This window comes from Orycteropus afer, unplaced genomic scaffold (genome assembly GCF_000298275.1).
Source record: "Orycteropus afer afer isolate SDZICR_OR568_19922 unplaced genomic scaffold, OryAfe1.0 scaffold00108, whole genome shotgun sequence".
Taxonomy (NCBI): Eukaryota; Metazoa; Chordata; class Mammalia; order Tubulidentata; family Orycteropodidae; genus Orycteropus; species Orycteropus afer.
In genome coordinates, this window is record NW_006921695.1 from 967,710 (window position 1) to 991,455 (window position 23,746).

General features: G+C 38.5%; 1 protein-coding gene across 1 annotated transcript in view; it reads left to right on the forward strand.

Annotated features, from left to right (window-relative positions):
- The first annotated feature begins 1,546 nt into the window (after positions 1 to 1,546).
- GABPA (GA binding protein transcription factor subunit alpha) overlaps positions 1,547 to 23,746 on the forward strand; it is a 45,127-nt gene continuing 22,927 nt past the window's right edge. The window contains 6 exon segments of the mRNA XM_042781335.1: positions 1,547 to 1,576; positions 1,578 to 1,720; positions 9,499 to 9,506; positions 9,509 to 9,599; positions 17,699 to 17,843; positions 23,516 to 23,600. Of these exon segments, the coding sequence (XP_042637269.1) occupies positions 1,547 to 1,576; positions 1,578 to 1,720; positions 9,499 to 9,506; positions 9,509 to 9,599; positions 17,699 to 17,843; positions 23,516 to 23,600 (502 nt within the window).

Consider the following 23,746-nt stretch of genomic DNA (forward strand, 5'->3'; position numbering starts at 1 on the left):
TTCTGTCCGAGGAGTGGCTGATGGGTTTGAACCGCCAGCCTTCTGGTTAGCAGTCAAAAGTAACTTAGGCACTACGCTACCAGAGCTTCCCCGCCTCTCCCCATTGTGGGAGATAAGGTTATGTGTCAACTTGGCGGGCCTTGTTTTGAGTGGCTGGGCAGCTGGATGTATTGATTCCCCATGATGAGACTGGTAATCACCTCCATGGTAGAATCTGCAGAGTGGCTTCCTTAGAGATGTTGCCTGCTTCCAGTATATAAGAAGCATCTTTGAAAAAGGGCTCTGATCTTTTTGGTGCACATGGACCCTGCATGTAGCTGAGTCTGCATCTGAGCAGCCTGCCATGTTGCCTGCTCATCTTGGAACTGTTTCTGGACTTAAACTAGTGGTCTGCCATGTTGCTTAATAATCTTAGGCCTGTATCATTTTACTTGTCAGCCTTGGGTTTGTCAGCTTCAGCAGCCAGCAGCTGAGTTGAGAAGCCTCCAGCTTCATTGAGCCAGGAGTAAGAGACAGAGCTGAAGCCCAAAGTCAAAGGGCCTTCACCTACCCCCTAGAACTGGCATTTTGAACTTGAACTTTTAACCTCTGAAACGGTAAGAAAATAATAAATCCCTATTTGTTAATGTCATCCACTTGTGATATGTCTGTTACAGCAGCACTAGATGACCAGAACACCCATGTTAGATTAAATCTAGAAGAAACCAAGGTATCAGTCAAAGTATATGAAGTTTTATTCAGTTAATAACAGGAACAGCCCTGAAGTACAGAAAGTCCAAGTAACAGTCCCATGTGTATTTTCTAAATTATTGATATAAGAATTCTGGGGAATTATTTCCAGAAAAATAGCTAAGACCTGTTCAAACACTGATATCAGAGATTTGGATGATTTCCCAACTCTATGTCTATTGCTTTTCTAGGCTTAGTTTAGAGAACTGAGAGAGAATGATCAATTCAGATATTATGAATAACATCATTTTTCCAGGAGAGTATAAAGTTCATTCCCCCACCCCCCTCTATTTGGCACCTTCTAAGGACTGATCAGGAGCTCTGGTAGCATAGTGGCTAAGACACTTGCCTGCTAACCAGAAGGCTGGCGGTTCAAACCCACCAGCCACTCCTCGGAAGGAAGGTTGGGCAATCCTACTTCCGTAGTGATACTGCCTCGGAAACCCAAGGAGGGGTCACTATGAGTCAGGTGTGACTCGACGGTACACAACAACAACAACAAGGACTGATCTGTAATTCCTTTTGGAAGATCATAGGACAAATTAATTTCCAGCATCTCCCTGATTTGATGTTTATATTAAAGGAAGCCACAGGAATCTTTGCAAATAAGCCATTAGGACCATTTCTCAGCCTTTGATTGCTTTCTCTCTCATACGCTTTTCCAAAGTGCCCAGAAAATCAGCTTGTTTTCTAGTCTTTTAAAAAATTTGGTTATGGAGGTCAAGCCCTGAAAAATAATGCAGCAGTGATATTTTTAAGACTGTTCTAATAGAAACTGTGTTCTTTTTCTCACGGTTTTCTGTACAAAACAGTTTTTATGATTTATTTATATCTCTTTGTGTATATTATTTCCTCATTTTCACCTGGTACTGGAATTACATATTGTGTGTTTCTTCTGCATTGGCTTATGTGGATATTCTCTTAGGATGGATTGGTTCTAGCTTTCAGTTGTCACCACCAAAGCTGCCCTGAACATCTTATTACCGATCATGTGAAAATTTTTCTCTGGCATACTTACTTAGGGGCGAGATTGCTGGGTTGTAGTTACAGCATATTTAAATTGAGGAAGTGTTGCTAGATTTTTCTCCAGAATAGCTAGACCCATCTGTACCCATCAATAGAGGCAGTGAATTTTTTTATTTTTTCAGTTGTGATATGGGTGAGAGTTTACAGAGTGAATTCACGTTCCATACAGCAGCTCACATACACTTTGTCTCATCACATTGACTACAATTTACCACAATGCAACAGCTCCCCTCCCACTTCCTCCCGATAGTTGCCTCTTCCCTGTGTCCATCCGTCCATGTACGCCTGCCCCTTGAGTTATCTCCCTGTGTATAAACAGCCCTTCTTTCTCCCATGATTGTTCTCTCCAAGGAGTGTATCTACCTCAGGTAAATGTTCAGCTCATATGCCTGTCTTGTGTTTGGCTGGAAGCCACAGGTACGGGTTCAATTCCAGACCTGAAGGTTAGCTAGGGGCTATAGTCTCAGGGTTCCACCAGGCTCTATCAGACCAGCAAACCTGTTTTTTTCATTTCCAAATGATTTTGAGTTCTGTTCCATATTATTCTCCCTCTCTATCCAGGATCTCCTACATAGATCCCCCTCTGACATTCATGGTTGACAGTGGTAGATGGGCACCATCTAGTTCTTCTGGTCTCGTAGTTATATAGGCTGCGGATCGCATGGTTTACCAGTCGCTAGGACTAATTGTTTCCATGAATCTTTGATTTTCTTCATTCTTCTTTGCTCTAGACAGGAGAGACCCATCGTTGCATCTAGATGGCTGCTTATAAGCTTTTAAGATTCCAGTCGCTACTCACCAAAGTAGGAAGTGGAACAATGTTTTGTGTAATATGTTATTCGATTGAGCTTGATGTCCTCTGCGAGTATGGTCCCAAGCCCACAGATTCAACTACTCAGTCCCTCTGGGTAGCTGGCTGTGACCAAGAAGTGACTACAACCTTGTCCCTTGTCAGCTCTCCTATACATCTGGGAATTCTTAGAGAACATACAAATACACTTGTAGAACCATTGTCTGCCAACCCTATATATGGTCTTGGGTACACTCCCTGCTGCATTGACATACCTAATAGTTCAGCCTGTCCACCCATCTATCCACCCATATACCCATGTTTGTCTTCACTGACAGTGCAGTACTGTATGTGCAAAAGGGCTCATCTTTGTTGTCTGTACCTCCCATGTACCTCTCTATGTCTTCCTTTTCCTTAATGCCACCATGTTGATCACTCACATTTGGTACATTGCCCTTTTCTTCGCCCAAATCAATACTACTCTACTTATCTAACAGTGTTCCCTCCCCTCCCCTCCCACCCCTGGTAATCGACAAAGAAAATTTCCTTCCATAGATAAACTTTTCCTTGATTTTTACAATAACGGACTAATAACAATATTTGTCCTTCTGTGATTGACTTACTTCACTCAGCATAATGTCCTCCAAATTCATCCACATTATGCAGTGTTTTTGCAGAGTCTGCGTTATTCTTCAGGGTTGCATAGTATCCTATTGTGTGTACGTACCATAGTTTGGTTATCCATTCCTCAGTTGATGGACACCTAGGTTGTTTCCATCTTTTGGGTATTGTAAATAGTGCTGTGATGAACATGGGTGTGCATATGTCTGTTCTTGTCATGGCTCTCACTTCTTTAGGATATATACCTAGAATGGAATGGCTGAGTCAAATGGTATTTCAATTTCCAACTTTTTAAGGAATCGCCATACTGCTTTCCACAGTGGTTCTACCATACATGAATAGCAAAGTGCAACAAAACAGAAAATAACAACTGCTAGTGAGGGTGTGGGGGGGAGCTCTGGTAGCATAGTGGCTAAGACACTTGCCTGCTAACCAGACGGCTGGCGGTTCAAACCCACCAGCCACTCCTCGGAAGGAAGGTTGGGCAATCCTACTTCTGTAGTGATACTGCCTCGGAAACCCAAGAAGGAGTCGCTATGAGTCGGGGCCGACTCGATGGCACATAACACACACACACACACACACCAGCAGTGTATTAGAGTCCCAGTGTCTCCGCATCCTCGCCAGCATTTGCTATTTCCTATCTTGTTGAACTTTGCTGCTAGTGCTGGGACAAGGTGGTATCTCGTTTTGATTTGCATCTCTCTAGTGGCTAATGATCGTGAGCAAATTCTTCATGTTTGTTGGTCGCCTGAATATCCTCCTTTCTGAAGGGTCTTCATGTCTTCTGAGGCAATAAATTTTTATATCCTCATGTGTATGCTGAAATTTTTTATTCAACTAATTTTTGCTATATACATAGTATACAAGTGGTAGTTCCTTGTTTGAAATTGTATTTTTGAATGATTTGAATTTGAGCACTTCATATCTTAGTCTTTTATGTGAATTGCCTTTTCCTGTGCTTTGCCAACTTTTTAAATGACTTGACTTTTGGGGAGGATTGTTGACACCTTGCAGGAGTTCATTGTCTATTCCAATGATTAGTCATTTGTCACATTAGATACCGGAAATATCTTTTTCTGCTCTAGTGTTAATCTCATGAAAGAAACCTTAATTTTTATGTAATAAAATCCATTAGTTTTTCTCCTTGTGGTTATTCTCTTTGGAATTATATTTAAAAAACCCTTTTCTACCTTTGTGCCACAAAAAAATCTGTACCACTTTTTTCTGTTAAAGTTTTACCTTTCGCATTTAATCTTTACTACATCTGGACTTGCTTTTATATGCATGACGTCGTCTCTATAACATTTATTCAGTGCATTAATGGAGTGTCTACTGAGCACAAGTCACTGTTCAAGGTAGTTTTATACATCTGTGAACAATCAAATATTCCTCCTCTAAACCAAGAAAAAAGAAAAAACCCTCCCTGTCATCCAGTTGATTCCGACTGATAGCAACCCCCTTTGGCACTATGCCACCAGAGCTCCTTCCCCTAGTAGAGCTTATATTCTGTTCTCCATGTTAAGTCCCTAGTGAGTTACGACATGTTTTGCAATAGCATTTGGGGTGAATTCCACAATTTTACATATGACATCCACTAAGAAAGCGTTATTGGGAAAAGGGAAGATTTACTAGGCCAGAATCAATAAGAAAAAGACGCAAAGGTCCCTCATCCTACTGTCATCCCGAAGATAAGCTTGCTGGAATCTAGGCACTCTGCTAAACAACCACTATGTGAGTCTGTTCAAGTGAAGAACCCTATCCCCTCATTGTTCTTCTTTTTTGTAGGACAAGTGTGAGAGCAGCCAAAATAATGTGGGAAAGATTAGATCATTTTTATACCACACCAACTAGATTTGGATGCCAGCTGCTTATAGAATAAATTGTCAGAAAACTATCTACCCAGCAGTTGAAGATGTTAGACCTAAGGGGAAGTTTCAGCTCCTAGAGGGGAAACAACTGTTATTAGTTTACTAGTGCTACTGTTACAAATTGAGGAGCTCTGGTGGTATCTTGGTTATGGCATTTGGCTGCTAACTAAAAGGTTGGTGGTTTGAACCCATCAGCTACTCTGCAGAAGAAAGATGAGGCAGTCTGCTTCTGTAAAGATTGACAGCCTTGGAAACCAAATGTGGGTGGGTGGGGGCTCTCTGTGAGTCAGCATCGACTTGGTGGCTGTGTGTTTGGTTTATTGGTTTACTGTTAAAAATTACCGTAACGTAATGGCTTAAAATATCACCAATTTATTATTTTATAGTTCAGGAAGTCAGAAGTCTGAAGAGTCACTGAGCTAAAATCAGGTGTTGACAGGGCTGTTTCTTCTAGAAGCTCTAGGGGAGAGTATACTCTTTACTTTTCCCATCTTCTGCAGGTTCTTTGGCTCAGGGTATCATCTCTTTATCACATGTGGCTGATGGATTTCTCACATCTGATCATTCTTTTTCTCTGTTCTGACCCCTTCGTCCACTTTTAAGGTTTCTTGTGATTTCATTGGGCTCACCAGATAATCTAGTGTAATTTCCATATTTTAACTAATTAGTAACCTGGGAGCTCTGGAGGCATAGTGCCTAAGGTATTTGACTGCTAACCAGAAGGCTGGTGATTCAAACCCACCAGCCACTCCTTGGAAGGAAGGTTGGGCAGTCTACTTCCTAGTGATACCATCTTGGAAACCCAAGGAGGGGTCACTGAGTCAGATCCAACTCCATGGCAGTGTGTAATTAGTAACCTTAATTCCATCAACTTTAATTACCCTTTCCCATGTAATCTAACATTGGCAGGTTGTAGATCATATTCTACCTACAATAGAGATCTTGGTCTCTTAGGAGGTTGAGGACTAGTTAATGCCCCTCCTACTCCACAAAATGAAGGGAAGTCCCCAGTCCAGACAAACCAGTTTAAGTTCCAGATCACTTTGGGACTGTTTTGATATTTATACTTGAATGATGATCCAATAAGGGAGGAAAGATTGTAAATATAAAAGTAATTAGAAGACAGCATTATGGAAAAAAAGAATAAATAAAGGAGCATAGAGGAAGCAGATTACAGAATTAAATGGGGGTGGTCAGGAGTCCATTGATAAGATGAGATTTCAGCAGAGTCTTGAAAGAGGAGATTTAGCCAAGAGAACATCTGAGGGAAGTACATTCCAGATGGACTGGTCAGAGAGAGCAAAGGTCTTAGAGCAGGTAAATGTAAGGTCAAGCAAGGAGACCAGTGCAGGAGAGGGAAAGGGAGGTCGATTACAAGATGGTGGTAAGGTAAATCATGTAGGGCCTTGTTGGCCACTGTGAAGTCTTTGGATCTTATGACTGGTATTGATCAAAATACAGAGCCTATTTCTGAACAAACCATAGTTCAGCTCCACTTGGAATAATGAGTACTAGAAGCTCTGGTAGTGTAGTGCCTAAGGCACTTGACTGCTAACCAGAATGCTGGCGGTTCAAATCCACCAGCCACTCCTTGGAAGGAAGGTTGGGCAATTTACTTCCGTAGTGATGCTGCCTAAGAAACCCAAGGAGACGTTGCTATGAGTTGGGTCCAACTTGAATGCAGATAACAACAACAAATTGATACAGGAGCTCTGGTGGCATAGTGCCTAAGACATTTGTTTTAAGTTGATACACCTAAAGTGTGACATGGAGCCATAGGCGCACATTAACTCACTATCCACTGGATAGTTTACATATGAGAATGGGCTCAAAATAAGATTGTTGTTGATTATGTGCCATCTAGTTGATTGTGACTCACAGCCACCTTATAGGACAGAAAACTGCCCCATACAGTTTTTCAGGATGTACTCTTTTTTTTTTTTTTTCTGTCTGTAAATTACTGAAATTTATTTTCTCATAGTCCAGGAGGTTTTAAGTCTGATTTTGGGGTGTGGCTCTAGGGAGAAGTCCTTCTTTGGGAGAAGTCCTTCTTTGTCTATTTCAGCTTCTAGTAGCCAGGAGTTTTGGTGTTTCTTGGCTTGTTGATGCATCTGCCTTGTGTGTCTGTGTTCATATGGCATCTTTCCCCTGGGTATGTCTGTGTCTATAACTCAGAAGTGATTGGGTTTAGGACCCACATTGCGCTGATGAAAACTTATTAACATAAAAAGGAGAACCTCTATTTCAAAACAGGGTCATATTTACAAGTACAAGGGTTAGAATTTCAGCACATAATTTTGGGGGACAAAATTCAATCATAATAGCACTCTTACTGTTTATAATAATTATTGTTTTTTAAATACCAAATACATATTAAAATTTTTCATTTGTCTAAGAAGATGTATTTTTACAGTTGGTTTATTCCACTCAGGATTCAAATTAAGTCCCTAGGTATTTTGTTATTACATCCCCTAAGTTTTCCTTAACATAGTATTTCCTTTTGAAAAAAGCCATTTGTTGTCAGAATTAGTTCATTTGACCTATAGACTATTCCACATTCCTTTTTTTTTTTTTTTTTTTGGAAGCCACAGGTGTGGGCTCAATTCCAGACCTGAAGGGCAGCTAGGGACCATAGTCTCAGTGGTTCTACCAAGCGCTGTCAGACCAGCAAACCTGGTCCCCTTTTTTTTTTTTTTTGGCCCCCCCCAAATGGTTTTGAGTTTTGTTCACCTTGTTCTCCCTCTCTATTCAAGATTTCTTACATAGATCCCCCTCCGAGTGGTTGACAGTGGTAGCCAGGCACCATCTAGTACTTCTGATCTCATGGTCATATAGGCTGAGGATTGCATGGTGTATCAGTTGTGAGGACTAATTGTTTCCCTGAATCTTTGGGTTTTCTTCATTCTTCTTTGCTCTGGACGAGGAGAGACCCATCGTTGCATCTAGATGGCTGCTTGCAAGCTTTTAAGATCCCAGTCACTACTTGCCGAAGTAGGAGGTAGAGCAATGTTTTGTGTAATATGTTATGCCAATTGAGCTTGATGTCTCCTGCAACTGTGGTCCCTTGCGACTGTGGTCCCGAGCCCACAGGTTCAACTACTCATTCCCTCTGGGTAGCTGGCTGTGACCAAGAAGTGACTACAACCTTGTCCCTTGTCAGCTCTACTATACCCCTGGGAATTCATACAGAACGTATAAGAACACTTGTAGAACCATTGTCTGCCAGCCCTGTACATAGTCTTGGGTACACTCCCTGCTGCATAGACATACCTAATAATTCAGTCAGGCTGTACTCTTAATGGGAACAGATTGCCAGCTCTTTTCTCCTGTGGAGTCATAGGAGCAGCTGATGGGTTCAAACCCTGACCTTTTGGTTAGTAGCCAATTAACCATTTTGCTACCAGGGCTCCATCAAAATAAGATAATATTGTGTAAAGCATTCAATACAGTGTCTGGCACTCCCTAAATAATGATCATTATAAATAGGAATGAATATTTGAATTCCTTCTATATTTGAATTCAAGATTTTGTCAAATATTAAAGATAGGAGCACAGACTTAACAGCCTAAAAAAGATAAATGGATTATCAGATTTAAGGGAAATTCCTCATAAGTGGAAGATAAGCCTTCTTAGATGTAGTAATTTAGATAATTCTTCACATGCTGTGCATTGAGACTATATGTGGTGTCCAGAGACAAATTCATTGATTCATAGTAACAGAACCTGAAACATAATGTTAATGTCTCCAAAACTGAAGTAGTTGTTTCTTTTAGTATGTAAAACCACATCTGAAAAACATAAAGAAAATTCTAGTGTGTAATCAAAGCAATAATGTGCATACCTAAATTTACTTTGTTATCTTAGATTGTCATTTTAGAATATTGTACTTCCATTGATAAGATATGTAGTTTAAAATATAGAGCCTAACTGATTCACTTATATCACTGTCAGTACAGTTCTTTGCAGTAAAGTCTACTAACATGATACAGATATTAGCTGAACAATTGTAGTTTATTTATATATTAATTTTTAAGCTATGAATTTAAATCTATTACTAAGTTTATGAGTTGCCTCGGAAGGAAGATTGGGTAATCTGTTTCCATAGAGATACTGCCTCAGAAACCCAAGGAAGGGTCGCTATGAGTTGAATCAATTCGAAGGTAGTGAGTTTGTTTTTTTTTTTGGTTTAATATGGTTAACATCCTCTTTCATTTGCTTCCAAAGTAAATTAACTTATTGACTGAGATTGGGCCTAAAAACATTCCAATAAATCAAATGGAATGAAGTCATGTCAGGCTAATGAGTACCAGTTAAACAGATCATTTGTGGATTTCCTTCTATAATGAAGATTACATCCCTCTCTTCCACTTACCCTCTGCTTTTATTTGAATTGAGTCTCTGCTGCAAGCATTTCTGTTTACGCAGATAATTTCAAAATGTTTTAAAATTTGACTTTTAAAGGACTGCTCTCAAAATACTTCAACCATGACTAAAAGAGAAGCAGAGGAGCTGATAGAAATTGAGATTGATGGAACGGAGAAGTCGGAGTGTACAGAAGAAAGGTTAGTGATTTCTGAACTTAACACTTTTTATCAATATACCTGATTAAAATCAAGATTTGAGCCATGGTGAGAACCGCCGGCTGCCTGCCTCCCCCAGGTGAGATCGATCTGCTCCCCACCTTGCCCTCGGAAGCTGGATCTGCAGACGCTACCTCGGGGCTTCAGATCCTGAGTGACAGAGGGGGCATCGAAAGACTCTGCATTGATGGGGGGAGGTGGGGCCTGAAGAAAAATGGGCACTCCCCTGTGCCCCCCTCCCCCTGGGGAGGTGTGAGACCTAGGAAAACACTCTTATTACAATAAAATAAGGATCAAGTTAAAAAAAAGAAAAGAATTGAGGCATAATTTTGTTTGTTTGTAACTCACCTCATTCTGACTTAATGGATTTATAGCTGGGAGAGAAAGGCAGTTTTAAACTAAAGTTAGTAATAAATATAGTTGATAATGATGAAACAATTGGTTGTGATAATTTTTTTTCCCCTTAGGCAATATTTGATTCTTCATTCCTTTACTCAATGCTAGTTACTTTTATTTTAGAAATAACAAGACAGTCCTGATTTAATTTAACAAATATCTATAACTGCTGTCATCTGGTAACTGCCAGGAATATGTGAATAAATAAGATAGTACCTGCCCTTTTAGAGGCCACACTGTGTTTGAGGATGCATGCGTATATGGGTAATTATGTTTTCAATACTAAGCATACAGTGCTGTGAAAGATACCAATTCTGCCGTTACCTTTTCTGTTAAGGAGCACAATAGTGATCAATTCAGAATCCAAGAGAGAATTTAGGTAGAAAAAAGATTTGGGAGCCAAGCAAAGAAGGTTGAGGAAGGTACTGGCTCGTAGTCCTTATTTTACTGTGTAAAGCCGATGATGAGATAATATCCTGAAAGTAAAAAGGAACGAAAGTAGTAGAGAACATCAGAGACTATTAATAGGTTTAGAACAGCTACAATGGGGATGGACATGGAAATATTTCTGAGACTGATTAGGATGATGAGTGTTGAGAGTGCTGTTACTAGGTGGTGTTGAGTCGGTTCTGACTCACAGCAGCCATGTGTAAAACAACAAAACACTGCCCAGTGTAGCACCATCATCACAGTCATTGCTGTATTTGAGCCCATTGTTGCAGCCACTTTGTCAGCTCATCTGGTTGTAGGTCTTCCTCTTTTGTGCTGACCCTGTTCTTTACCAAGCATAATGTCCTTCTGCAGAGACTGGTCTTTCCTGATAACATGTAAGTATGTGAGACTAGGTCTTGCCATCCTCTCTTCTAAGGAGGATTCTGTCTATACTCCTTCCAGGACAGATTTGTTCATTTTCCTGGAAATCAATGGTATATTCAATATTTTTTGCCTACACCATAGTTCAAAGGCATCAATTCATCTTCAGTCTTCCTTATTCATTGTACAGCTTTCACACATGCATGTGAGAGAATTGAAAATACCGTGGGTTGGGTCAGTTACACTTTAGTGCTGAAAATGACATCTCTGCTTTTTAATACTTTAAAGAGGTCTTTTACAACAGATTTGCCCAATGCAGTATTGCCGATGAGGCAAGGAGGTGGCATCTTCTGACCTCTAACCCCACAAGAGGAAGACAGAATCACCATCAGTAGTAGCCCAAGACCTATTCTTGCAAGGCCAGACATGCTGCCTCTCTCCAGCCCTTTCACCAACCATTCCTCCTGCAGCACCCACTACCTCTCTGCTAGGTTCAATAATTCACTGCAATGGCCACACAGAACTCACAGATTATGGGGTTTATTAGGGAAGCAACAGGCTACAATTCAAGTTCGGGAACACATTCATTCTCTCTCAGCCTGCCATCTCTCAGCTGACAGTCTCTCTCAATCTCTAGCCCAGCAGTCCGTGTCTTTCGGTGTCTCTCTCAGCAGTGTGTACCTCACTCAGCTGGCAGTGAGAGATTCCTGCTGCCTCTAGGAGGGCTCCTTTTGAGCCTGGCAGAGCGACCAAACTATACCAACCCTAAGATTAGAATTCTATATGCCTGAGAGAGAGATTGCTTTTCACCACTCAACAGAAATACCCCAAGTGGTTAACTTTAATAATCAGGAGCTACTCAGTTGCTCATGGCAAATTCCACCACACAGTTTACAAAGACTATGGCTAGAAAAGCCAATTATGTAATTAACTACACTGCAAATATGTTGTTTGATTTTTGACTGCTGCTTCTATGGGTGCTGATTGTGTATCCAAGTAAAATGAAATCCTTGACAGCTTCAGTCTTCTCTGTTTATTATGATGTAGTTTATTGGTCCAGTTGTGAGGATTTTTGTTTTTATTATGTTGTAGTGTAATCCATACTGAAGCCTGGAATGTTTGATCTTCATCAAGTCCTCTTCACTTTCCGCAAGCAAGGTTGTGTCATCTGCATAACACAGATTGTTAATGGGTCTTCCTCCAATTCTGATGCCATGTTCTTAATACAGTCCAACTTCTCTGATTATTTGCTCTACATACAGATTGACTAAATACAGTAAAAGGATGTTGTTGTTGTTGTTAAGTGCCGTCTCTCAGCAGTGTGTACCTCTCTCAGCTGGCAAGGCCAGTAAAAGGATACAACCTGCCATTTACCTTTCCTGATTTAAAACCATGCAGTATCCCATTGTTCCATTCAAAATACTGCCTCTTGTTCTATGTACAGGTTCCTCATAAAGACAATTAAGTGTTCTAGAATTCCCAGTCCTTTCAGTGTTGTCCATAATTTGTTATGATCCACACAGTTAAATCCCTTTGCACAGTCAAAACACAGGTAAACATTCTTGCTTTCAGCCAACATCCATATGATATCAGCAGTGATATCCCTTACCCTCTTCTGAATCCAGCTTAAGTTTCTGGCAGTTCTTTACATACTGCTGTGACCATGTTTTAATTGTCTTCAGAAAATTTTACTTACGTGTGGTATTATTGATATTGTTTGATAATTTATGCACTCCATTTGATCTCCTTTCTTTGGAATTGTCACAAATACAGATCTGTTCCAGTGGATTAGCCAGTAGTTGTCTTCTGTATATCTTGGTATAGACTGAGGGCTTCTGGCTTTGTTTCTTGCCAGCGCCTTCAGTATTGCAGCTTGAGGCTTGAATTTTTCTTCATTTCTTTCAGCTGAGAAATGCCTAGAGCGTTCTTCCCTTTTGGTTTTCTAATGCCAGGTCTTTACACATTTCATGCAAAACTTTGTCCTCTAGCGCTGTCTTTTGAAGTCATCTGTTCACCTCTTTTACTTCATTGTTTATTCTGTTCGCTTTAGCAGTCTGCATTCAAGACCAAGTTTCTGAGTCTCTTCTGACATTCGTTTTGGTTTTTCCTTTCTTTTTTTTTAATGACCTTTGCTTTCTTCATGTATGATATCCTTGATGTCAGGCCACAACTTGTCTGGTCTTCTGTCGTTAAACAGTATATCATATTGGTACAGTATACCAAATCAGTTCTTGAGATGATCTCTAAATTCAGATGGGATTTGTGCAGGGTTGTACTTTGGCTCTCATGGACTTGTTTTAATTTTCTATAGCTTCAGCTTGAACTTACATATGAGCATTGATGATCTTTTTCAGTTGGCCCATGGCCTTGTTCTGATTGATGATAGATTGACCTTCTCCATTGTCTTCTTTCCACCTGTGCATTCTATCTGGTGAGGTCTGTGTATGTAGTTGCCATTTATGGTCTTGAATAAAGTTATTTGTAATGAGTAAGTCATTAGTCTTGCAAAATACTGTCACCCTATCTTCCCACATCATTTTTATAATGAGGACCATATTCTCCAATTATCAGTTCTTCCTATTTCCAGTTTTTGCCTTCCAGTCACAAGTAATTTTTAGCACATCTTGATTGCATGTTTGTTCAATTTCAGACTGCAGAAATTGGTAAAAAAATGTTCAGTTTCTTCACTCCTGACATGGTAGACTATGTGATTGTCATAATCAAAATGGCCAATACCAGTCCATTTCAGCTTACTAATAATGCCTAAGATACTGATCTTTACACGTTCCATTTCATGTTTGACAACTTCCAATTTTCCTATATTCATGCTTTGTACATTCTAATTTCTGATTATTAATGGATAATTACAGCTGTTTCTTCTCATTTTGAGTTATGCCACATCAACAAATGAAAGTCCTAAAAACTACTCTATTCACATCAAGGTCGACTTTGTGTTGAAGAGGTAGCTCTTTCCTAGTCACATTTTGAGTGCCTTCTAACCTGAGGGGCTCATCTTCTGGCACTGTATCAGACAGTGTTCCACTGCTATTCATCAGGTTTTCACTGGCCACATTTTTCAGATGTAAAAGGAAGATCCTTCTTCCTGAGGTTGAGAGTACAGCCGGGATGAAAAACCTTGAATTTTTTAAAAAAACTTTTTAACATGTTTGGCTGTGTTCTTTTTGCCAGCAGAAAAAATAGAAATAATATATGTTCCTTGAATATTTTTAACCAATAAATAAATTAACAAATATCTGTATTTTGAGGGGCTAATGAATTACCCAAAAATTTAATACTTAAAATAACAGTTTCTCAGGGTCAGGGTCAGGAACCTTGAGAACACCTTAGCTGTATGGCTCTGACTCAGTATTTCATGTGGTTACAGTTAAAGCTCTTGGACTGGGAAATAGTCATCTGAATACTTAACTGGAGCTGGAGTTATCTGTTTCCAAGATCATTCATGAGGTTGCTAGCAGTGCACCTCAGTTCCTCACCATGTGGGCCACTCTGTAGTGCTGCTTATGACATGATGGTTGGTTACCCCTCAGGTGGTCTGAGAGAGAAAGCATGTGAAGGCAGAATTTGCAATAGTTTTTTTTTAAGGAACTTAATTTCTGAAATAACTGTTTATATCTACCTTAGTCCTTTAGTCACATAGTCCAACAATATGAGAGGGAATTACAAAAGGGTGTGAGTATCAGAATGTGGGTCATCATGGAGCTTGGTGTATGTATGTATGTTGTTGTTGTTGTTGTTGTTATGTGCCGTCGAGTCGGCCCTGACTCATAGCGACCCCTCCTTGGGTTTCCGAGGCAGTGTCACTATGGAAGTAGGATTGCCCAACCTTCCTTCCGAGGAGTGGCTGGTGGGTTTGAACCACCAGCTGTCTGGTTAGCAGGCAAGTGTCTTAGCCACTATGCTACCAGAGCTCCCATGTATGTATATATATATCTATATATGCACACATATACACAAGTGGCCCATAAAGCCTGAGTATTTACTATATCTCCCTTTACAAAAAACTCCTGTGGACTACTGGTGTAAGAGATTGGTAGTTATTGTGTTGATCTGGGGAGTAGCTGTATAAAGGGAGCAAGTAGCTGTTATTCAGCTGTAGCAGATTATTGCTGTATAGGAATTTAGGTCCAGTGATGGGAGATCATCCACAATTTTTCAAGAGAAATTAGAAATTTACATTTTTGTATAACATTTTCCAAGGTTTAAACAGTAACAAGAAATTTAAATTTTTAAAAAATGATGAGTCTTCAAAATCATTTAAAAAAGGTAGGGGGCAAGTTTGCTGGTCTAATAGAGCCTGGTGGAAACCCTGAGACTGTGGCCCTTAGCTGCCCTTCAGGTCTGGAATTGAACTCACTCCTGTGACTTCTAGCCAAACAAAAGACAGACATATGAGCTGAATATTTACATTAGGTAGATACACTCCTTGGAGAGATTACTCATGGGAGAATAGAAGGGCTGTGTATGCACAGAGACATCTTGGGGGCAGGAGTGCATGGGAGGGAAGGACACAGGGAAGAGATGGCTATGGGGAGGAAGTGGGAGGAGAGCTTTTGCATTGTGGGAGATTACAGTCGATACCATGAGACAAAGTGTATGTGAACTGCTGTATGGAAAATGAATTTGCTCTGTAAACTCTGACCCAAATCATAGTAAGATTTTTTTTAAAAAATGATGAGTCTTTTAAAGAATCTTTTTTATAAAAAAGAATAGTTTACTGTGCTTAATTATTTAGCCAAATGAATCAATTTTTTTACCTTGAAAAATAGCAGTTTAGTATTGTTATAATCAAATCTTGTGTTTTTATTAATGAACTGGTCTGTTTTATCACTTTTTTTAAAGTTGGAGAAGAAATTTGGGCTGTATACATTCATTGAATGTCATGTGTATGGCTCATTATACTTGGAATTTATGTAAATGGAACTTGACAAGTATCTTAATATATATTATTTTTGACAATAGCAAATGGGATATTAATCATCTTTAAACATGTTTTGAAATTTAATTGCATTGCAGCTTTACTAATTCAGCAAATATTTATTTGCACCTTGCTTTGGCTCCATGTAAAGATTTCAAGAGAAAGAATTACTTTAACACATCCTGCAAGAATTTATGTTTCTGTAGGATTCGAAGAAGGAGCCCTGGTGGTACAGTGTTTAAGTGCTCAGCTGCTTAACCAGAAGGTCAGCAGTTTGAACCCACCAGCCACTCTATGGGAGAGGGAAGTGGCATTCTGCTTCCATAAAGATTATTACTGTTCCTGGATGCCATCAAGTTGATTCCAACTCAGAGATCCTATGTGACGGAATAGAACTGCCCCAGAGGGTTTCTAAAGCTATAAATCTTTACAGAAGCAGACTGCCTTATCTTTCTCCAGCCAGGTGGCTAGTAGGGTTTGACTGCTGACCTTTCAATTAACAGCTGAGCTCTAACCAGTGCTCCACCAGGCCTCCTTCCATAAAGATTATATAGCCTTAGAAACCCTGTAGTGCAATTCGACTCTGTCCTGTGGGATCACTGTAAGTCGAAATTGACTAGATGGCAGAAAGTTTGTTTTTTTTCTTTTTTAAGATTCAAGGTATAAAAAACAATGTAAAAGAATCCTAAGAGAGTTTTAAAGGTTTGAAAGGGGGGGGTATTGATTTTTTTTTTTTTTTTAAATGTGGAGCTACGCTAAATTGGTGTCCCTGGGTGGTGCAAAAGGTAATGTGCTTAGCTGCTAATTGAAATGTTAGAGGTTTGAATCCACTCAGAAAGAGATGCATTAAGAAAAAGGCCTGGCAGTCTACTTCTAGGGGGAAAAAAAAATCAGCCATTGAAAACCCTGTGGAGCACCACTATATAGAATAATAGTGTTCCTTGAATAAATATATCATTGCCATGTTTTATTTACTAAATCCCCTATTGTAGGAGGTAACAAAACACCATGAAGCGCAGTTCTCTGATACACATGGGGTCACCATGATTTGGGATCAACTTGATGACAACTAGGTTATGCCAATTTTAACCAGTAGTTGCTTTTTTTTTTTTTCAAACCAACTTTATTGATTTATTGTTTACATATAACGAATACATTAGTTACATCACCCCATAAAGTTTCCTCATACCCATTTGGAGTCAGTCCCACCCTTGGTCTTAGGAAACTGCACCAGTAGTTTTTAGATTAAGTTAGATGGAAAATATTCTATATAACTTACATTTTAATATCTTATTAATATATATTTATTAAGTGGTATTTATGTTTAAAAAAAACAACCCACTGCCATCGAGTTGATTCTGACTCACAGTGACGCTGTAGGATAGAGTAGAACTACTCCATAGGGTTTTGAAGGCTCTGAATCTTTACGGAAGCAGACTGTCATCTTCTCAGGGAGGAGCTGATGGGTTCACACTGCTGACCTTTTAGTTAGCAACCAAATGCTTTAACCACTGTGCCATCAGAGCTCCATTTATGTTGGGAAGGGAAATTGATTGGTACACATTGCGAACAGAGTCTCCTTAAGGAGATACTTTATCTTCCTCATGGACCTAAAATTCTTAAAAATATGATTGTAGACTGTTTTTGTTAAATTATATATAATATGTATATGTATATACACACAAACATACATATGTACTTAATGAGGGTTTTCAATGGTGCTTTAAATTTCAAGCTAGCATTTTGTGCAATTCAGTCTTGACTTTGACAAACCTAGTTGATGATGAGCCCACCACTTTGAACACTGTCTATGTAAAAAATGAGTTTTCAAAGATCAGAAGTATATTTTGATCTTCAGTTTTCTTTTTAGCACAATGTTAATTTACTATCAAAGGTAAACATGTAATTGTTAACCATTATATCCTTTAATATTTAGCATCGTAGAACAAACCTACACCCCAGCTGAATGTGTAAGCCAAGCCATAGACATCAATGAGCCAATAGGCAACTTAAAAAAACTACTAGAACCAAGACTACAGTGTTCATTGGATGCTCATGAAATTTGTCTACAAGATATTCAGGTAATTTTATTTTATTTATAGATAGACTACTAAATTAACCCTTCTGTTTTTACTTTCTTTCACAAATACAAAATGAGAAATTTAAATAAATTTGACTCAACACTTAAAATAGTAGGAAGCATAATGACCTTGGGAGTTGAAGAATTGTGTGCTCCTTATATTCTATTTCACGTTAGCTTTTGACTTCTTCCTGCCTTAGTTTTCTCATTTTTAAAAAGAGCTAACTTGAGCAAATGATTTCTACATTCTCTTCCAGCTTTTTTGCTCTGGAAGTATGTTTTTTACTAGAATATAAATATCAGTTTATATATTTTGTGGCATTTATTGCAGCATATTTTCATCTGTCTAGAATTTTATGTTTCAAGCATATTCATAGTCACATTTTATGGTGCTTTTCAAGAAATGCAGTTTTTTTATGTGTATATTGTAGTAGCCTAATTAGGATTGCTCAAATAATTTTCCCTTAAACTTCCAGAAACAAGACTTAACTATTAGAGCTTTATACTGTTTTTTAAATTCATACTGACTTACACTAATTGCCATTTTTTGGATTATTTGGTTTCTTTATTCTTTATTCCATCTCTGCCTTGTGACATGGCTATTTCATATCTTAGAACTTTTTGCCTTATTTTTTTTTAAATTCAAAATCATATATTTCTACTATTTTTCAATAAGATTTTGATGTAGAATAAACTGAAATGTTTTCATAAAATTTGTGCATTTTGGTTGCCCTTTAACCATAGTTTTTTGTTTTTAGTATAAGTCTAATAAATGTTGGGGTAAAGGGAATAATTGCTTTTCTAAAACTGGAGATTGTAGCTAGGTCTCATGTTTTGACCCACTACCTGCTGTGTGGGAGAAAGATTTGACAGTCTGCTTCTACAAAGATTTCCCAAAAAACCAAACTCAATGCTGTCAAGTTGGATCTGACTCATAGCAATCCCTCCTTGGGTTTCTAAGGCAGTATCACTATGGAAGTAGATTGCCCAGTCTTCCAGCTTTGTAAACCTTATGGGACAGTTCTAGCCTGTCTTATAGGGTCCCTGTCAGTCAAAATCAACTCAAAGGCAATAGTTGTTTTTTTTTTGGGGGGGGGGGTAGTGGTGCAGTGGTTAAAGCACTCATCACTGACTAAAAATTGGAGGTTCAAACCCACCAGCCACTATAAAAAAAAAAAATCAGTGCTGTCAGTCAATCCTGACTCATAGGAAACCCTCTTTGGGTTTCTGAGGTGGTATCTCTATAGAAGTAGATTGTCCCGTCTTCCTTCTGAGGAGTGGCTGGTGGGTTTGAACTGCCATCTTTCTGGTTAGCAGTCAGATGCCTTAGGCACTATGCCATCAGAGCTCCCTTCATCAGCCACTACATGGCTAAAAGATGTGGCAGTCCACTTCTGTAAAGATTAAAGCCTCAGAAACCCTGTAGGGCAGTTCTGCACTGTCCTGTAGGGTCACTATGAGTCATAATCAACTCAATGACAATTATTTTTTTTAATGTTAGAAGGATAAGATTTAAGGTTTTCCTTTCCCAGTTGAGAGGACAAATTAGTATTATTGTTTTAGAAGGCCATTTGGCATTATCTGTTAATGTTATTAATGAAGTTAATTGTTCCTATAAAAATGCTCACCTGGTAGGCAAAGTCATATGTATATATAAGTAAGAGGATATTCATTGTATAGTTTTAAAAAACTGAAAACAACTCTAATGTTCAAAGGTGATGTAATTACATCAATAAATTTCATTTATTGGAATTCATTGCAGTCATTGAAAGTTAATAAACTAGTGCTATATGGGTAAGATGGGAGCTCTGGTAGCATAGTGGCTAAGGCACATGACTGCTAATCAGAAGGCTGGCGGTTCAAACCCACCAGCCACTCCTCGGAAGGAAGATGGGGCAATCTACTTCTGTAGTGATACTGCCTTGGAAACCCAAGGAGGGGTCGCTATGAGTCGAGTCCGACTCGACAGCACATGGCAACAACAACAACATGGGTAAGATAATTGAGTGAAAAAATAATTGCATAACACCCTTAAGTTACCTAATTTATTATCTTTACCTCTAATCTTTGAAATCAATTTATTCTTTTTTAATATTTTATTATGTTTCAGGTGAAAGTTTGCATAGCAAATTAGATTGCCCTTTATCAAATTTCATGTAAACTGTATGGTTGATTACAATTTTACAGTGTGTCAGTGTTCTCATTATTTCCATTGTTTGTTCTGTTTCCATCCCTTCAGTTTTCCTGCCCCTCCTTGTCTTCTCAACTTTGCTTTGGGGTAAATGTTGACCATTTGGTCCCATATAGTTAAGTATTTAAGGGAGCATATTACTCACAATTGATACTGTTTATTTTCTAAGCCATTTTATTATTTGGTTGAAAGGTGACCTCCAGAAACAGCTTTAATTCCAAGTTCAAAGTGTGTCTTAGGGCAATAATCTTGGAGGTCCTGTAGTCTCTTATCAGCCTAGTAAGTCTGGGTTTTATTTATTTATTCATTCATTCATTCCTTCTATTGTTCAGAAGGGTCTGTAGTAGTAGTTGGGTACCATTTAGTTCTTCTGGTCTCAGGTTAGAAGAGGCTGTGGTTCTTGTGGGCTGTTAGTCCAGTGAACGAGTTTCTTCTTTGCCACTTTGATTTACTTCATTCTCTTTTGCTCCATTTGAGTAGCTACCAATAGTTACATCTTAGGTTAATGCTCGCAGGCTTTTAAGACCCCAAATGCTATTCACCAAGCTAACGTGTAAAACATTGTCTTTGTGAGCTATGTTATGCTAATTGACTAAGTTACCTCCAAGACTATGATCTCAAACCTTTTAACCCAGTAAATCAATCTCACGAATTATTTGAGTATGTCTAGGTAGGAAACCTCCATAATTGTGTTCCTTATGTGGTTTGTTATATATGTGGATATGTATGCAGCACATACAAATATGTTTGTGCATATGCCTACAGGTACACCTCTATATGCATGTGCATTTACTCACATATGCCTTCCTGTACACATATATGCATTCACATGTATTTATGTAACCACTCACATATTTTTTTGTTGTTGTTTTTACTGTTTTACAAAATTGTATACACTGTATACAATTGTGTTGTGTTTGTCTCATGTACTTCTTAATATATTTACCTTGGTCATGTGGTGCTGACTTCACTGATACTGGGATTGCCTTTCCCATCACCAAAAGTAACAAGTATCTACTATCTAGAAAGTAATTACCCCTCCCTCTCCCTCCCATCCCTGATAATCATCAAAGAACTTTGTTTTCTATTTCTACTGTTGACTTTTTATGTTAGTGAGACCATGTAGTGTTTGTCTTTTTGTGATGGACCTACCTTACTCGGCACAATGTCCTCTAGATTGATCCATATTGTTTCATAGACTCCTCATTATTTTTTATAGTTGTGTAGTATTCCATTGTATGTATGTACCACAATTTGCTTATCCATTCATCTGTTGATGGGCCCTTGTAGTTTTGTTGTTATATGCTGTTGAGTCAAACCCAACTCATAGTGACCCCTCCTTGGGTTTCCGAGGCAGTATCACTACAGAAGTAGGTTGCCCCATCTTCCTTCTGAGGAGTGGCTGGTGGGTTTGAACCGCCAGCTTTCTGGTTAGTAGTCAAGTACCTTAGGCACTATGCTACCAGAGCTCCCGATGGGCACTTAGGTTGTTAAAATAATTTTATTCGTAATCACATTCCATAGAAACTGAGACTTAAACAGGTTAAGTAAATCACCCAGTGTATAGCTTTCTTTCTTAGAAAGGGGTACATTGGAGTTTTAACCTATGCCTGTTTGACTCCAAATTCTTCACTTGTTTGAGGCAGACTTTTTTGAATGTTTGTAGTGAATAACTTGCTTAATGTCAGTAGGATTTACATAATTTTTCTCATGTGAAATAAAGAGGAATGTGGACTTGAGGACCTTTTAGCTGTCTTTCAGCTGTAACATTTGTTTCTTTTATAATACTGATCTAACCAAAATGAGAGTGTGGCCTGCAAAGTACCAGTCTGTCAAAGGTTCTCAATAAATAATAGTTGACTAAATGGAAATACTCATATAATTCATAGTATAAAACTCAAAACTAGCCTTGATCTAACAGCAAAAGTATATGAAGATGGTAACTACTACTCTCCATGTCAGTTAATCCAAATGCACCTTTTCAATCAAAATATTAGTTGGATATGGAAATGCTTTTTAATTTTCAAATGTGTGCTGACTTGAAAGCTGATGTCAAGACAGCAGAGTTACACTTCTTTGAGGAGTGTTATACAAGATCATCCTTGAGTTTTATCGTTTTGGCAGCTCTCAGCAAACTAATGTAGTCATACTGAGAGTTTACTTTTAGAGTTACACATGTACTGACTTCTGGTGCATAGTACCAGTGTTTAAGATAGGAGAGAATACTTGAATATTTGATATCAGGAAAATTTTTAACAAATTGTCAGGCAGAGGCTGTTATATTAAAGAGTGAAACCACCAATTTGACCTGTCTGCAGGGTGCAGTTTGTCTTGTCCTTGTTCAAGTTAGGCACATAGTCACTTAAGATTTGAGAGAGAGTATGTGTATGTATATATATGTATACATATGTCTTTTTTGATATTAGAAAATAAATCTGTACCATAACTACAATATTTGCTGAATTCCTGGGTATGAGAGTAGAGAGAGCTTTATACCTGCAGTTGTTTGATATGCTGACACACAGATAAAGATTATTCAAGATAATTGTAATGTAAGCCCTCCCACCCTTTTTTTTTAAATTTTTATTGTGGTTTGGGTGAAAGTTTATAGAGCAAATTCACTTTCCATACAGCAGCTCACAAACACTTTGTCTCATGACATTGACTGCAATTTCCCACAGTGCAACATTTCCTCTCCCACTTCCTCCCCATAGTTTCCTCTACCCTGTGTCCTTCCCTCTCTCCCCATGCATTCCCGCCCACCGAGCTGTCTTACTGTGCATACACAACCCTTCTTTCTCCTGTGATTGTTCTCTCCAAAAAGTGTATTTACCTAATGTAAATGTTCAGGCAAGCCCTTTTTCTAAGCTGGTGAAATAAAATGTCTGGAAGTAAGAATTGCTTTCTGTCATCAGTTTGCTGTTACATGAAATGCATTTATTATTTGATAGGAAGAAAAAAGTACTGTTAGTGAAAATATGCAGAATTGTAACTAAAGATCTATCAGGTAATAAGATCATAATCCCATCACTTTTATTACCTTGAACGTGTGTAGCATTGATTATAAGGAAAATAGGCAAAATGATGTTAATAGATTGGGATAAATTATTACCACTTACTTAAAAGTCTTTGTTTTTTCATAACATATAAATAGCAGTATCTTGTAATTAAATGCATTTACAGGATGAATAATTTCCTTATAGTATTATTTAAAATCTTAAATAAGACTTCAAAACTAGAAAACAAATCACAACTTAAAATTGTTATTTATGTTCTTAATTACTACCTCAGGTGTTAAAATATTTTCATTTTTGGCAAAGAATTAAATGATATGACAATTGGGATAAATAAATGTGTTCTTACAGTTTAAATTACTCTGTTTCAGAAATAGTCCTGTTTGGTATACCCATGTGTAGTAAACCAGAGACAGAGGTCTTAATCTAATGATTGAGCTAAAATAATCTTATTTTAATAATATTTAGCTGGATCCAGAACGCAGTTTGTTTGACCAAGGAGTGAAGACAGATGGAACTGTACAGCTTAGTGTACAGGTAATTTCTTACCAAGGTAAGTTCCTTTTGTTGTTGTTGTTGTTATGTGCCTTTGAATCAGACCCGACTCGTAGCGACCCCTCCTTGGGTTTCCGAGGCAGTATCACTACGGAAGTAGATTGCCCCATCTTCCTTCCGAGGAGTGGCTGGTGGGTTTGAACC